The sequence below is a fragment of the Trichechus manatus genome, unplaced genomic scaffold, assembly GCF_000243295.1.
Source record: "Trichechus manatus latirostris isolate Lorelei unplaced genomic scaffold, TriManLat1.0 scaffold00190, whole genome shotgun sequence".
NCBI lineage: Eukaryota > Metazoa > Chordata > Mammalia > Sirenia > Trichechidae > Trichechus > Trichechus manatus.
Window position 1 is genome coordinate 3,379,568 of NW_004444126.1, and position 16,780 is coordinate 3,396,347.

Genomic DNA, 16,780 nt, shown 5'->3' on the forward strand with positions numbered 1-16,780 from the left:
GTGTGTGTGGTGTGTGGTGTGTGTGTCGTGTGTGGTGTGTACGTATGATGTGATGTGTGTGGTGTGTGGTGTTGTGTTTGGTGTGGTGTGTGGTGTGGTGTGTGGGTGTGGTGTGGCGTGGTGTGTAGTGTGATGTGGTGTGTGGTGTGTGGGGTGTGTGGTGTGGGGTGCAGTATGGTGTGTGGTGTGTGGCGTGTACATCCGTGTGCAGAGGGAGGTGGGACCGAGGGTTCCGCATTGTTGGAGGACGAGTTTACAAGCTTTCCCCAGGGGATGCTGAGAGCTGCTGGGATATATGTTTCCTGTCATCCTGAATCCCCACCATGACATGTGTTTTGAAGGCATCACCTAGGTACAGCTTGGTGTGGCTCATCTCAGCAGGAAATCTCACCCAAGGGTCCACCCCCGCGGCTGTCAGGGGAGTGTCAGCTCTGTGTGGGAACTCTTCTCTAGGAAAAAAATGAACCCTTTCAGCCTCATGGGTTGGCTATGAGTTCTTGCCGGGAGGTACAAAGGAGAGTTAAGGCTTCCCCAGGCGTGGCTGTCACGGGGACACCACCAGCCTCTGCCTGTCTCTCTGCCTCCTGCCTCACTTTCTGACTCCTCCACCTTGTTCTCCGCCTTCTCCTCAGAGTGCTGTCCAAACTGCAGACCTACCAGCCCTTGCTTGTTCAGTACTCAAAGAAGCCTGGCTGCCCTCAGGACAGAGATGGCTCTTCCTTGTGAGGCAGGATTGCAAGGTGATGAAGGGCATGGGCTCTGTGTCAACTGCCACGTCTGATCCTGGCACTCCTTTGTCCAACTGTTCAGCCATGTACCCCTCTGAGCATCACTGACCTCATCTGTAACATGGGGAACCTAATAGTATGACCCGCATAAGGTTATTTTCAGGATTAAATAAATTTATATTGCTTAGGACAGAGTTAGGCACACAGTAAGGGTGCCATTTCTGGGAATTATTATGGTTATCTCTGTTGTCATTGTTGTTAGCTGCTGTCAAGTCAGCCCCCCGCTCACGTTGACCCCCATGCACAATGGGATCAGACCCCATCGTGATTGATAGGGTTTTCATTGGTTGATTTTTGGAAGTAGATTGCCAGGCCTTTCTTCCTAGTCTGTCTTAGTCTGGAAGCTCCAGTGAACCCCCTTCAGCATCATAGCAATACACAAGCCTCCACTGACAGACGAGCGGTGGCTGTGTATAAGGTGCATTGACCGGGAATTGAACCTGGGTCTCCCGAATGGTAGGTGAGAGTTCTACTATGGAACCACCACTGCCCTTTATGGTTATCTCTGTTGTTGTTAGTTGCTGTCAACTTGATTCCACTCCTGGCAACCCCATGTGTGCAGAGTAGAACTGCTCCATAGGGTTTTCAAGGCTGTGATCTTTTGGAAGCAGATCGCCAGACCCGTTTTCCGAGGCACATCTGGGTGGGTTTAAACCACCAAACTTTTGGCTAGTAGTTGAGTTCTTAACTGTTTGCACCACCCAGGGTCTCCATGGTTGTCTCTAGAGCTCTGATAATCTAATGCAATATTAGCCACACAGTGGGCCCTCAACAAACACTCGTTGACTAATGGAGCCATGAAGCTGGTGCATGTCAGGGCTTCATAAAACAAGCATTTGTGGCTCCCTGAGATGTCGGATCTAACTGCATCTGAACACCTTGAGCGCATAGGTGGTAAAGCAAGGTCCCAACTGGAGACAGGGAGCTGGCCCACTCCCATGGCTAGACTTCCAGTTGCTAAGACTGGAAAGAGCATGGCTTGGCTGAGGAGCAGCAAACAGGCATGTGTTAGGGAAGGACGGGTCCTAGGGCTTGTGTTTCCAAGTTACCATGACAACCCGTGCAAACTGGGGAAGGGAGAAGTACTCAATCAGGTGGGATCCGCGTGTAGTAACTTGCAGATGAACCTCTTCATTTCACACCAAAACCCCAAATAATAATCCAAGAGCAATAAAAATACAAGGCAATCAACTTTTGTAGAGGTTGTTTCACGGAGCTTGGCTTCTGCACAGACCGGGGGAGGGATACATCATTCTCCTTATCCTCACATAGCTGCCAATTCAATTATTGTGTAGTGCATCAGGCCCTTGCCAAGTGCTTTGGCACACAGTGTCACCTTGTCCTCTCAGGAACTCTAGGAGGTGGGTGCCTTTATTATCCTCATTCTAAAGACAGGAGTCAGTCTTTCGACTCAAAATGAGAAGAAACACCTGCAGACATTCATTAATAATCGGAACGTGGAATGTACGAAGTATGAATCTAGGAAAATTGGAAGTTGTCAAAAATGAAATGGGAAGCTCAAAGATAGATATCCTAGGCATTAGAGAGCTGAAATGGACTGGTATTGGCCATTTTGAATCAGACAATCATATGGTCTACTATGCCAGGAAAAACAAATTAAAGAGGAATAGTGTCATATTCATTGTCCAAAAGAATACTTCAGAATCCATCCTAAAGTACAATGCTGTCAGTGATAGGATAATATCCATACACCTACAAGGAAGACCAGTTAATATGACTATTATTCAAATTTATGCACCAATCGCTAATGCCAAAGATGAAGAAATTGAAGATTTTTACCAACTTCTACAGTCTGAAATCTATCAAGCATGCAATCAAGATGCACTGATAATTACTGGTGATGGGAATGTGAAAGTTAGAAACAGAGAAGGTTCACTAGTTGAAAAATATGGCCTTGGTGATAGAAATGACCCTGGAGATTGCATGCTAGCATTTTGCAAGACCAATGACCTATTCATTGGAAATATCTTTTTCCAAAAACATAAACAGTGACTATACATCTGGACCTCACCAGATGGAATACACAGGAATCAAATTGACTACATCTGTGAAAAGAGATGATGGCATTTCTCAAGCTGAAAGAACTGAAGAAAAAATTCAAGCCTCAAGTTGCAATATTGACGGATTCTATGGGCAGAATATTGAACGATGCAGGAAGCATCAAAAGAAGATGGAAGGAGAGAAATGCAAATCAAAACTACAGTGAGATACCATCTCACCCTGACATTATTGGCACTAATCAAGACAAGAGAAAATAACAAATGTTGGAGAGGTTGCGGGGAGATTGGAACTCTCATGCACTGCTGGTGGGAATGTAAAATGGTATAACCACTATGGAAAACAATATGGTGCCTCCTTAAAAAGCTAGAAATAGAAATACCATATGATCCAGCAATCTCACTACTAGGAATATATCCTAGAGAAATAAGAGCCAGGACATGAATACACGTATGCACACCCATATTCATTGCAGCTTTATTCCATAGCAAAAAGGTGGAAACAACCTAAGTGCCCATCAACAGATGAATGGATAAACAAATTATGGCATACACACACAATGGAATACTATACAACATTAAAGGACAATTATGAATCAGTGAAACATCTCACAACATGGATGAATCTGGAGGGTAGTATGCTGAGTGAAATAAGTTAGTCACCAAAGGACAAGTATTCTATGAGACCACTATTATAAAAACCTAAGAAAAGGTTTACAAACAGAAAAAAAAACAATCTTTGATGGTTACAAGGGAGGCAGGGGCAGAGAGGGGAAATCACTAACTAGTTAGTAGACAAGGGTTAACTTTGGTGAGGGGAAAGACAATGCACAATATACGGGAAGTCAGCACAACTTGACCAAGGAAAAGTTATAGAATCTTCCTAGACACTTCCAAACATCTTGAGGGACTAAGTTAGTGGGGCTGAGGGTTGGGGATCATGGTCTCGGGGGACATCTAGGTCAACTGGCATAACATAGTAAAGAAAATGTTCCACCACCTACTTTGGTGGTCAGCATCTGGGGTCTTAAAAGCTTGCAAGCAGCCATCTAAGATACATCTATTGGTCCCATCATATCCAGAGCAAAAGAGAATGAAGAAAACCAAAGACACAAGGAAAATATTAATCCAAAGGACAAACGGACCACAAGATCCACAGCCTCCACCAGCCTGAGCCCAAAGAACTAGATGGGACCAGTCTAACACCATAGACGGCTCTGACAGGGACTGCAATAGAGGGTCCCAGACAGAGCAGGAGAAAAATGTACAACGAAATTCAAATTCACACATACACAATTCACACACACACACACACACACACACACGATAAAATGACCAGACTTACTGGTCTGACAGAGACTGGAGGAACCTCTGAGACTATGGCTCCCAGACAGCCTGCTAACTTAAAACTGAAGCCGCTCCTGAAGTCCACCTTTCAGCCAAAGATTAGACAGACATAACACAATAACACATGGGAGGAAACTGCCTCTTAGTTCAATCAAGTATACGAGACCAAATGGGCAACACCTGCCCTAAAGCAAAGACAAGAAGGCAGGAAGGGACAGGGGTTTAAAGGGAAAGGGGGAGAGTGCTGACAAAATGCAGGATTGCAACCAATGTCACAAAACAATTTGTGCATAAATTTTTGAATGAGAAACTAATTTCCACCGTAAAATTTCACCTAAAGCAAAATAAAATTAAAAAAAAAAAAAAAAAAAGATGGAAGGAATACACAGAGACACTGTACCAAAAAGAATTGGTCGATGTTCAGCCATTTCAGGAGGTAGAAAAGAACAAGAACGGATGGTACTGAAGGAAGAAGTCTAAGCTGCCCTGAAGGCATTGGTGAAAAACAAGGCTCCGGGAATGGAAAGAATACCAAGTCAGATGTTTCAACAAATGGATGCCAACACTGGAAATGCTCACTTGTTTATGCCAAGAAATTTGGAAGGCAGTTACCTGGCCAGCCAACTGGAAGGGATCCATATACGTGCCCATTCCAAAGAAAGGTGATCCAGCAGAATGTGGAAATTATTGAACAATATCATTAATAGCACATGCAAGTAAAATTTTGCTGAAGATAATTCAAAAATGGTTGCAGCAGTTTATCAACAGGAAACTGCCAGAAATTCAAGCTGGATTCAGAAGAGGACGTAGAATGAAGGATATCATTGCTGATGTCAGATGGATCTTGATGAAAGCACAGAATACCAGGAAGATGTTTACCTGTGTTTTATTGACTATGCAAAGGCATTAGACCGTGTGGATCGTAACAAATTATGGATAACACTGCAAAAAATGGGAATTCCAGAACACTTAATTGTGCTCATGTGAAACCCATACATAGACCAAGAGGCAGTTGTTCAACAGAAAAAGGGGATACTACATGGTTTAAAATGAGGAAAGTTGTGTGTCAGGGTTGTATCTTTTCACCATACTTAATCTGTATGCTGAGCAAATAATCCGAGAAGCTGGATTTATATGAAGAAGAACGTGGCATCAGGATTGGAGGAAGACTCATTAACAACCTGTGATTTGCAGATGACACAACCTTGCTTGCTGAAAGCAAAGAGGACTTGAAGCACTTTGATGAAGAGTAAAGACTACATCCTTCAGGATGGATTACTTCTCAACATAAAGAAAACAAAATCCTCACAACTGGACCAACAAGCAACATCATGATAAACAGAGAAACTATTGAAGTTGTCAAGGATTTCATTTCACTTGGATCCACAATCAATGCCCATGGAAGTAGCAGTCAAGAAACCAAACAATGTATTGCATTGGGCAAATTTGCTGCAAAAGACCTCTTGAAAGTGTTAAAAACTAAGATGTCACTTTGAGGACTAAGGTGCTCCTGCCCCAAGCCATGGTATTTTCAATTGCCTCACACGCATGTGAAAGCTGGACAATGAATAAGGAAGACTGAAGAAGAGTGGATGCCTTTGAATTATGGTGTTGGTGAAGAATATTGAATATACCATGGACTGCCTGAAGAACAAAAAATCTGTCTTGGAAGAAGTACAACCAGAATGCTCCTTAGAAGTGCAAATGGTGAGACGTCATCTTAGGTACTTTGGACATGTTATTAGGAGGGACCAGACCTTGGAGAAGGACATCATGCTTGGTAAAGCAGAGGGTCAGCAAAAAAGTGGAAGACCATCAATGAGATGGTCTGACACAGTGGCTGCAACAGTGGGCTCAAACATACCAACGATTATGAGGATGGCACAGGACCAGGTGGTGTTTCGTTCTGTTGTACATAGGGTTGCTATGAGTCAGAACTGACTCAACAGCACCTGACAACAACAACAAAGATAGGAAACGAAGCCTCAGAGGAGTGAAGTGACATCTCAGATCACACAGCCAATAAGTGGAAGAGCTGGGACTCGAACCCAAGACTTCCTACCACAGGCCAACACCTTTTTCTCTCCCTGAGAAAACTCAGGATCTTTCCAGAGTATCTTCTACACACTGAAAGCATCATGTAGAAAAAGGAGTGTTTTCCGAGACTTCTACATGCCAAATGGTCGGAAAGTTCTAGGTGCACATATGGTCTCCCTCACTGTCTAGCTGTGGGACCTTAGGCAAGGTGACTTTACCTTTCTGAGCCTCGGTTTTCTCATCTGTAAAATGAGGATAATGATTCCCCCTCCCTCCCCATAGGGTCATTGTGCAGACTGATGTCATTGGAGCTTTGGACTGGAACCAGGGCACGTGAGTTCTAATCCCCTCTCCCTATCCACACCCTTTGCATTGAGCCTTTGAAGCATCTCTCAACAAGAGGAGTCTGTCTCCCTACCTCTTGAATCTGGGCTGGCCTTGTGACTTGCTTTATGACTTGCCACGGAATGTGGTGATATGATGCTGGGCCAGTTCCAAGTTGAGGCTCAAGAGGCTGTGCATGCTTCTTCTTGCTCAAGATCTTGGAACCCTGGCCAGTCACCATGAGAATAAGCCTGATCTAGCCCTTGGAGGATGAGAGACACGTGGAGCAGAGATGAGCCCTTCCATTGTGGGCCTGCCTAGACCATCAGCCAGCCAGCCTGCTCCCAAGCATGTGAGAGAAGCCAGCTAAGATCAGCAGAGTCAACGCCCAAACCACAGCTACCCACAGACACAGCAGTGAGCCCAGCTGACTAGCCTACTTGACCTGAGACTCGTATAAGAAATGATACAAGCTCTCCATTATCTGCTGCTGAGTTTGGGGGTAGCTTGTTATGCAGCAGTAGCTGACTGATGGAGTGGTTTTGGGACAGTCTCTTCCCATCTCTGGGCCTCAGTTTCCCCATCTATAACATGATGGAATTTGGGCTTCATGAACTTTGCTTTTTTTCCTATGATTCCTTAGGACTTTGGGCTCTGGGGAAATCCCATCTCCTGCCACTAATGGTTTGGAAGGTCTGGGTCCAGCCAGTTCTATTTTTATTGTGGCTATTTCTCCCGTGATTTCTGCTGGTGTCTGGAAATCGATTCTCCTGGGGCCGACGTGGCTCTCAACTACTGACAGTCCCTTCTCCTCTGCCTCGTGCTCAGGCTGAGCTCCTGTGGCCAAGAGCAGCTATATCTCTGCTTGAAGGACAGAAGTGTTGCTGGACAAGGCACTTAATTTTTAGGGCTTGGAATGAACTTGGCACAGAACAGGTTGGCAGTGGGTGAAGCAAACTATTCTGCAGATATCAATCATATGGTTACTGGGGTTTCTTATTAGATCTTTCTACTTCCTCATTAGAACATCATGCTGGTCCCCATAAACAGGGAGAGATGTTGGTGATGGGCTTGGCTGTGGAGCCCAGGAAGGCAAGCTAGAGCTTGGTGGAAACTGATTTCTTGCAGAGATATATGGATACACGAGATAGGTGCCCAGGAACTGGGGAACTATGGTAAGCAGTCCTGGGTTCGAGTTCCAACTCTAAGTGACTTTAATAAGTCACTTCACTTCTCTGAGCCTCTGTTTTCCTCTCTGTAGGTGAGGTGAGGGGTTTCTATACTGTAGAACACCTGCTTGCCATTTACTGTGTGGTTATAACACTGGCTTTGGCCCCAGAGATCTGGGTTCGAATCCTGACTTGGCCACTGGCAACCTTCAGAGATAAAGCCCCCTCCTTCCCACCCCCGAGCCATAGCACTGCCTACATGTCATTCGTTGTCTGTTTAAGGCCCGACCTCCATTCATTTAAGCTTTGAGTTCCTGGAGGCCCAGGAGCCTCTCGGTCCCATCGCTGAGACACGTAGCAGGTGCCCAGAGAGGCTGATTAAGCCAATGAAAGTGGAGGCGATGTTGTGCACTCGAGCCTGAGTTCTGTGCTTTACTGTGTGGCCAGACACAGCCACTTAACCTCTCTGTGCTTCCATTTCCAGATCCATAAAGTGGTGATGCTAATACCCATCAGAGGATTCCTGATAATTGTCGTCTCCATTTTTGAAGTGCCAACTATGTGCTAGACTCTGCACAATAAGCTCTCTCACGTTATCTCTCATTTGGGTAATTACTCCCTCTGTAATTATCTTTACTCCCAGTAACTCTAATTATGTAATTATCATCTCTGCATAATAATGTTCACATTCAGTTTTGTTCATGGACATAAAATACGCCGCTCAGGCCCTAGCGCATAGTAGGTCCTTAATAAATGCTGATGATGGCAATCAAAGGGGCCCTGATGGCCCATCGGTTAAGTGCTTGGCTGCTAAGCGAAAGGTGGGCCGTTCAAACCCATCCAGTGGCTCTGTGAGAGAAAGTCCTGGCGATCTGCTCCCATAAAGATTAAAGTCTAGAAAACCCTATGGGGAAGTTGTACTCTGTCACATGGAGTCACTACGAGTTGGAATTGACTTGATAACACCCGACAACAATGACGGCCGTTATCCTAATGCTCACATTATCAACAGACTTGCATAGGGGATGAGAAGGAAAGAAATGTCTCCTCTCGCCCGGCCTATGTAGCTTCTCTCATGTTCCCATGACTCAGCAAACACTAGCTCAGTGCCTACTATGGGCAGCCTACTCAGCTCAGTCTGCAGGGCAAACGCCTTCCCCCTCGTTGTTACGATAAATAACAATTGCAAACACTTAGGCAATGCTGAGGGGCCCCGAGGACCGAATTATTTTTACTATCAAACCCAAATTGGTTTACTAAAACTGTCAGTGGAAACCAAGCAAGATAAATTAAACCCAGCAGCTCTTGGGCCTCATGTAATCCTTGCTGGTGAGATGCTATTTTCACTCCCTCTGTGGGAAGAAGGAGGTGCCAGGCCCAGATGCCATTCTGCCAAGCGTGTGCGGAAGAGTTTGCCAGGGAGAGCCTGGGACTGGCAGCTGGGGAGCTCAGCTCCTTTATGCAAAGCTCTAATCCCTTTAGCTTCTTAAAACCCTTCCCCTGCTGCCGAATTTGGAGAAGTCCAGAATCCTTAATGTAGCCTTCAAGGCCCTGCTTGATCTCCCGTCTGTCCCTCTTGATTGATGCCACATCCTCTGAATCACTAAGCTTCAGGAACACAGGGCTTCTTCTCGAGCCTTTCGAGGGCTTTGGAAGGAGTGGTCCCTGAGTGGTGGAAATGGTTTGTGCTTGGCTACTAAAGGTTGGTAGTTCGAACACACACACTAGGTTTATGTTGCAGAAGAAAGGCCTGGTGATCTGTTTCCGTAAAGATTACAGCCAAGAAAACCCTATGGAGCAGTTCTACTCTGTAACATGTGGGGTCGCCATGAGTTGGAATCAACTTGATGGCAACGGGTACAGGGTGGATTCCAGGCCTTGGAGACCTGGCATGCATTTCTTAGCCGTGTGATCTGAGTCACTCTTCTACCTCTCTGAGCCTCAGTTTACACATCTGTAAAATGGAGATATTAATAGAACTCTCTGCGTGGGCTTGTCATGAAGATGCCTGGGATGTAAGCTCCTGGGATATATCAGTGCTCAGAAAATATTAAATACTGTGGACAACTAAGAAGAGACTTTTGCTTTCCGGTTTCTGGAACTTCGCACATGCCATTCCCTTTGGCTGGAACACTGTTCCCTGCCAGCTTTGCCCATCTTCTACCTGTCCTTCAGGCTTCTGCATAGATCAGGGCTTCACTACCTCAGCACTATTGATATTTTGGGCCAGATAATTCTTTGTTGGGGAGGGAGGGCTGTCCGCGGATTGCAGGATGTTTAGAAGCATCCCTGGCCTCTACCCACTAGGTGCCGGTAGCAACCACACCGCTCTCCAACTTCGACAACCAAAAATGTCTCTAAAACCAAAACCAAACCCGTTGCAGTCGAGTCGTTTCCGACTCATAGCGACCCTGTAGGAGAGAACTGCCGCATAGGGTTTCCAAGGAGCTGCTGGTGGATTCGAAATGCCAACCTTTTGGTTAGTAGCCAAGCTCTTAGCCACTGTGCCACCAGGGCTCCCAAATGTTCCCTGGGGGCAAAATTGCCCACAGGTGAGAACCACAACCACCAGTGCAGACGTTGCTTATTTCAGGAAATCTTTTTCTCTATGTCCTCTACTAGTCCCAACCTGCTGCCCCAGCTCTGGGCCCTGAAGGCCCCTGTATATTCTCTTGCCTGTGCATGTCAGCCTATGGAATGGGCTTCTCGGGGCCAGGGCTGCATTTGTCTTGCTTACCCCCAGAATCCAGCACAAGCCTGGTACACTTGGTGCTCCATAAGTATTGCTGAATTGAACTGAGCTTGCTCAGTAACAAAAACTACAGTCCTAACCACACGTCCAAGAGCTTGGCTGCTAACTGAAAAGTTGGAGGTTCGAATCCACCTTTTGGCCCCACAGGAGAAAGACCTGGTAATCTGCTCCCATAAATATTACAGCCTAGAAAACCCTATGGGGCAGCTCTACTCTGACACGTGGGGTCACTATGAGTTGAAATCAACTTGATGGCACACAACACCACCACCACCAACCACATGTCCATGATGATTGAAATGGGACTGTCATGGGGTGTTTAAAGCATAAAAGCTTTGGTTCAGACAAGCCGGGTCTCTGGGTGGTATGGTTATGGGGAAGAATTGATTTTTTGTCCTTTCTAGTTCTAAGGCCCTGGGATGATGCTGGCTCCTTGCCCCATGTGGAAAAGGTGGTAGTGGAAGCCCCCGGGAGGGCAATGCCCTCCTCGCTGGCCCGTTCTTAGAGCCCATCTGTGGTCCCACTATCACCTTCACCTTGGCTCAGCATCTGGTGCACAGATATCCTGAAGAGCAATGTGTCTCCTCCAAAACCCACTCCACCTGGTCCTCAACCTCCACTAAGTGATCCTTGAACTAGAGGACCTCAGAAGTCCTTCCACTGTAATTCTGATTCTAAGGTCTGTGACGGCAAATCCTTCGATCCTGTAACTCTAGAAAGCCTTCTATGGATCTTCCCACTATTGTTACCTTGCTGTTGTTGTTGTTAGCGCCAACAGTTGACTCCGACTCACGGAGATGTTGCCCAGGCCGTGTCATCCTCACAACTGCCAGCATGTTCGAGTCCATCATTGTGGCCATTGTGCCAGTCCGTCTCCCTGAAGGTCTCCCTCACCCTCACAGGCCCTCTACTACACCAAACATGCCCGCGGTTGATCCCTCTTGATGATGCATCCAAGCAAGCAATTTCAACAATTCTGTTGTGATCCATAAGGTCTTCATTGGATACTTTTCAGATGTAGATAGCCAGGCCTTTCTTCCTAGTCTGTCTTAGTCTGGAAGCTCCACTGAAACCTGTCCACCATGGGTGACCCTGCTGGTATTTGAACTACCAGTGGTACAGCTTCCAGCATCATAGCAACACAGAAGTCACCACAGTATGGCACACTGACAGATGGGTGATGGACTGTTACTTTACTTGATACTTTTTTAGCCAAAATTTTTTTTTAAAGAGCCAGTTTGCTTGTCATGTAATAAACCCAAGTTTATTGACAAATGGAAGCCATAGCCCTAGAGGGTCTTCCCATTGTTTTCTGATCTTTTTTTTCCTTCTTGTGCATCGTAGCCAGCTGGATGTGGATTTGGGTTCAAATTCTGACTTTGAAGCTTCATGAATGTGTGATCTTGACAAGTTGTCTTTATTTCATTTATTACAGTAATTAACTTTGTTATTTGACTCTTATTTATTGAGCAGCTACTATGTGCCAGGCACTGTACATGCTGGAGATACAGTAGTGAATCAAACAGTAAACAACAACAACAACCTTTCTGTTGTCATGGAAGGGTGATATTCTAAGTGTCTGTGTGGGGGATTGAAGTACCTTAACAAATACAATGATATGCAATATGTCAGATGGTGGTGAATGCTATGGACCGCATAAAGCAAGGTAGGAGGGTGGAGACTGACAAGGATGTTAATTTAGATTAGGAGGTGCCTCAGAGGAGGAGGCGCTCTGTGACCAAAAATTTGAAGGAAGTGAGGTGATGAACTATGCAGGTATTTGGGAGTAGAGCATTTCAGGGAGTGGAGACAGACCGTGCAAAGGCCCTGAGGTGTGAGTTTGAGTTTGCATCCTCCTAGGTTCAAGGCAACCTATCATTTTGTGTGTGTGTGCGTGTGTGTGTGTGTGTGTGAAAATATACATAATAAAACATATACCACCTCAACAATTTCTACGTGGGCAGTTTAGTGACATTGGTTACACTCTTCAAGTTGTGCTACCTTTCTTGACAACCTTTTCCAAATTATTTTACCATCATTAACATAAACTCATTGCTCCCCTAAACTTCTTATCTATCCTTTCAAGCTGCCATTATCAATTTGATCACATAGAGATAATACTTCAAAAGAGTGTGTTCTGTTGTACATAGGGTCACTGTGAGTCGGAACCAACTTGACGGCACCTAACAACAAAAACAACAAACTATTATTTAGTTCAAAGATGACTTCAGGGGATAGTTTCAGCTTAAGGTTTAAAGATTTCCTTAGGGTAATAGTTTCAGGGAATCATCTGGCCTCAGTGTCTCCAGAAAATCTGGATTCTATGAGAATTTGAAATTCTGTTCCTCATTTTACCCTTTTGATTAAGGTTATGCTATAGAATCCTTGATCTAAATGTTCGGTATTGGTAGCCAGGCACCATCCAGTTCTTTGGTCTTGTGGCAAAGGAGGCAATTTGTTCATGGAGGTGATTGGACATGTATTCCCTTTCCTCCAGGGATTCTTGACCCTCCTTCTTCCTCTTGTGCTCCCAGCAAATAGACACCAATTGAGCAACCCATCATTTTCAGAGGAGGAATCTGAAGTGCAAAGAGGCTAGGTGATGGGCCCAGAGTTGCACAGGAGTTAGAGGTAGGGCATGGTGGAAAGGAGCCAGGAGTCCTTCCTCCCAGCTGATGCTCATATCTGGGGTTGCTGAGATGAACAGGAGAAAGTCTGATCCCCACAGGGGCTCTCTTCTCGATGCTAAGGCCAGTGGTGTGGCTTTGGGGAAAAATTTCTGCTTTAATTGTACAAGGCTCCCAGATTGGCCGCGCCATTGCGTGCTTAGTGACAGAAATAAAACTCAATCTGGTGTCAAGCTGAAGGTTAATTGAATATTTGATGCCTGCAGGGGATGAAAACAGGATTCCCATTTTCCTGTTTCATCATCCAGGCCTCCGACACCAAGGGAAGACTTGGGCCAGTCTTGCTTAAACAAAGCTATCTGTCTGGGAGGCTCCCTGCGAGGAGAAGTGAGGCGATAATAGACAAGTCCTGGTGGTGTCATGGGGCCAAGTGGAATCGATCCTTTGCAAGAGGAACAAAGAACTCAGGAGTCTGTTTCACCTTCTCCCAGTTAAAGACTGAGCTGGTTTGCCCCAGTAACCTCTGGGGGGGGGGGATGCTCATAAGCCAGGACCATACATTTATATGTATTATGAAGGTGTCAAGGAGTCCCTAGGTGGCACAAACAGCTAAGCAGGGGATACTAACTGAAAGGTCGGAGGTTTGAACCCATCCAGAGGTACCATGGAAGAAAGGTTTGGCAATCTACTTCTGAAAGGTCACAGCCTTGAAAACCCGATGGAGCACAGTTCTACTCTACAACACACGGGGTCACCATGAGTCAGAGTTAACTTGATGGCAATTGGCATGAGGGCAACGGGGAGCCACAGAAGGCTTCCTAGAGGAAGCAGCTTCAGAATAGAGTTTTCTATCTGAAGCTTTGGCTAAAAGGATGCCAGAGTTTTCCTTTGGCCCTTTCTCTCTGTAACCGCTACCCAATCATTATGCTCCAGCCATACTAAATTTACGAGAAGTCACTAAATGGGCCACTCTCGAGTGACCTCCGTGTCTTGGCTTCTTCATCCGGACAATGGGGATAATTACTCTACATGGGAGGGTTACTTGTGATAATCACCTGAGATGCAATGCTTAGAGCAACCACTGCTGTATGTGGCTCAGCTCCCTGGGAGTGCCACCCTCCTGGGAAGTTAGAGGGGGCAGTTCTGAATGGAGCATCTAATAGTTACCCCTACTGAGTACAGGAAATGCAGTCACACAAGCCAGGTAAGTCCATTCCTTAAAGCATTTCTTAATTCAGCAATCATTTCCTGAGGACCTACTATGTGCCAGGTTCTGTATTAGACCCTGGAAGAAGGGTCTAGTTGAGGAAGGCAGGCAGGAAAATAAACTACTGCAGTACAGTGAGTGCTGTGTTATAGCATCCTCCTCTCCTTGGCCACCCTGGCCATTCAGTCCTTTGACAATGATAGGCTCGCTCTTGCCACAGGGCCTTCGCATATTTTGTTCTTTTTGGATGCATTCACTCTAACTCATCCTTTAGCTCTTAGCTTTAGCATTAGATTTTTAAGGAAGCCTTTTCTGACGTTCTACTTTATTTCCGATCCCCAGTGTAGAATTTTATAGCACTATGTACCTTTCCTTGCATCACTTATAGAATACTGCAATTATTTGTACATTGTCTCATTTAACATCTGTTTCCTTATTAGACTGAACTTCTTGAGGCTAGGAACTGCGTGTGTGTGTATATTTTTTTCCTCACCATTGTGTCTCCACTTCTTTGCACAGTCCCTGGCACATCCACATCCCAAATCCAAGTCATAGCGACCCTATAGGAAAGAGTAGAACTACCCCATAGGGTTTCCAAGGCTGTAAATCTTTACAGAAGCAGACTGCCACATCTTTCCCCTGTGGAGCAGATGGTAAGTTCAAACCACTGATCTTCAGTTAGCAGGCGAGCAGTCTAACCACTGCACCACCAGGGCTCCTTCCCTGACACATAGGAGATGTTTAATTAATGTTGGTTGAAAGGACAAAGAAGGAGCAACTTCTTCCCCAATCTGGTTGGATGCTCAGGTTTTTCAGGCCCCCAGAGCCCACCCATCATAAACACTCACAGTTGGATATCCAAGAAGATCCGTTTCTCCTCCCCCACGTGGATCTTCCAGACACAATCTTCACCTTCCACATAGGGCTCTGGCCAGTTTGGGGACAGCACTACTCCAGCCACGGCAGAGAGCTCCCCACCACACATGGCTGCAAGAGACCCAGACGGACTTTATTCATAAGGAAGCCGATATGGCACAGAGGTTAAGAGAGTATGCTGTGAAGTCAGACATTCGTGGCTCTGTATACCGTGGACAGGTGCCTTCACCTCAGGCAGTCAATACATGTGTGTGGGATGATTCAGTGAAGTTTGGCCATCTGCCTCCTCCTTTAGCTGAGGATTGGCAAAGTCTGGGATCAGACACTAGTTCCTTCAAGACCAAGTACAGAGCATGAGGAAACCAGTTTTTCAGGACCAAAGACAGAGCTTAAGCAGCCAGTTCTTTCAGGACCAAGGACAGCTCTTGAGAGGCCCGATGAATCCTGCGCTGCTGTGGTTCTTGCGCAAGGTGAGCTGAGGTTGAGATAATATACTCAAGTCAGAAAGACTTGAGTTCGAATCTTGCCTCTGCCACCAGAGTCTGTCACTACAGATAAGGCACATAACCTCTCAGAGCCTCAGTTCCCTTCCTCTATAAACCTGTTGCCGTCAAATTGAATCCAACTCATAGCAACCTTACAGGACAGGGTAGAACCACCCCATAGGGTTTCCAAGGCTATAATCTTTATGAAAGCAGACTGCCACATCTTTCTCCCAGGGAGCAGCTGGTGGGTTTGAACCACCGACTTCTCTGTTAGCAGCCAAGCGGTTAACCAGTGTGCCACCAGGGTTCCTCCTTCCTCTATAGAGTGGCAGAAAAACCACTACTGACCACCCTGGGTTATTCTGAGGCTTAATTGAGCCTGTGGATGTCAAACTCGCTGCACAGTTCCTGGCACATGGTAAGTGTTCAACATCTTAGCTAGCATTATTATGAAAGGCCCCAACCCTGAACTGGAAGCAGAGATGTGGTCGTGGCTGGCACCTGGCCCTTTAAATTCCACTCTGTGTTTACTGCTTTGGAAATTTCTCAATGTGGCAGAGGCCAAAGCACCAATAAATTCCGCTCTGTTAAACCAGCACATTTAATACAGGGATCTATCCCCTACCACAAAGAGGCTGTGATTTCACATGACTGGTATCCAGGTGGTGGCTGCCAGATGTGAGGGCTCCCATTCATTACTCTACATACCACCCACCAGGAGATCCAGGCTCATGGGGGCTCAGTGGCCTTGAATGTGAGGAAATGGGGAGTGCGGAGCACAGGCCATGTGAATGAGGGTTCTACACAGCCAACATTGTACAGAGGGCTCAGAGCGCAGGACACTGAGAACAAAGAGACCTGGGTTCCATTTCTGCCTCTGCCAATTACTCTCAGTGTGCTCTTAGGAACGTCACTCCATAGCCTCAGTTTCCTCATCTGTAATGGGGGCCAATAATAATATCTACCTCATAGGATTTTGGTGAGGGTTAAATCAGTTAATGTGCTTGGCAGAGTTCCCATAACATAGTTATTGCACTCTTAATAACAACTATTACTATTGTTGTCATCATTGTTAATTAGACCCAGTTCTGCCATGTGTTGTTGGGTGGGTTGTGCACTGCACAAGGATGCATAGCAGAGGGGTAACTAG

The 16,780-nt window shown here is 45.9% G+C and overlaps 1 protein-coding gene across 1 annotated transcript in view; it reads right to left on the reverse strand.

Annotated features, from left to right (window-relative positions):
- The window catches only part of SEZ6L (seizure related 6 homolog like), a 153,872-nt gene that overhangs the window by 117,922 nt on the left and 19,170 nt on the right, over positions 1-16,780 (reverse strand). Inside the window, exon 7 of the mRNA XM_023741798.1 lies at positions 15,118-15,256. Within this exon, the coding sequence (XP_023597566.1) occupies positions 15,118-15,256 (139 nt within the window). The remainder of the gene's footprint in view (positions 1-15,117; positions 15,257-16,780) is intronic.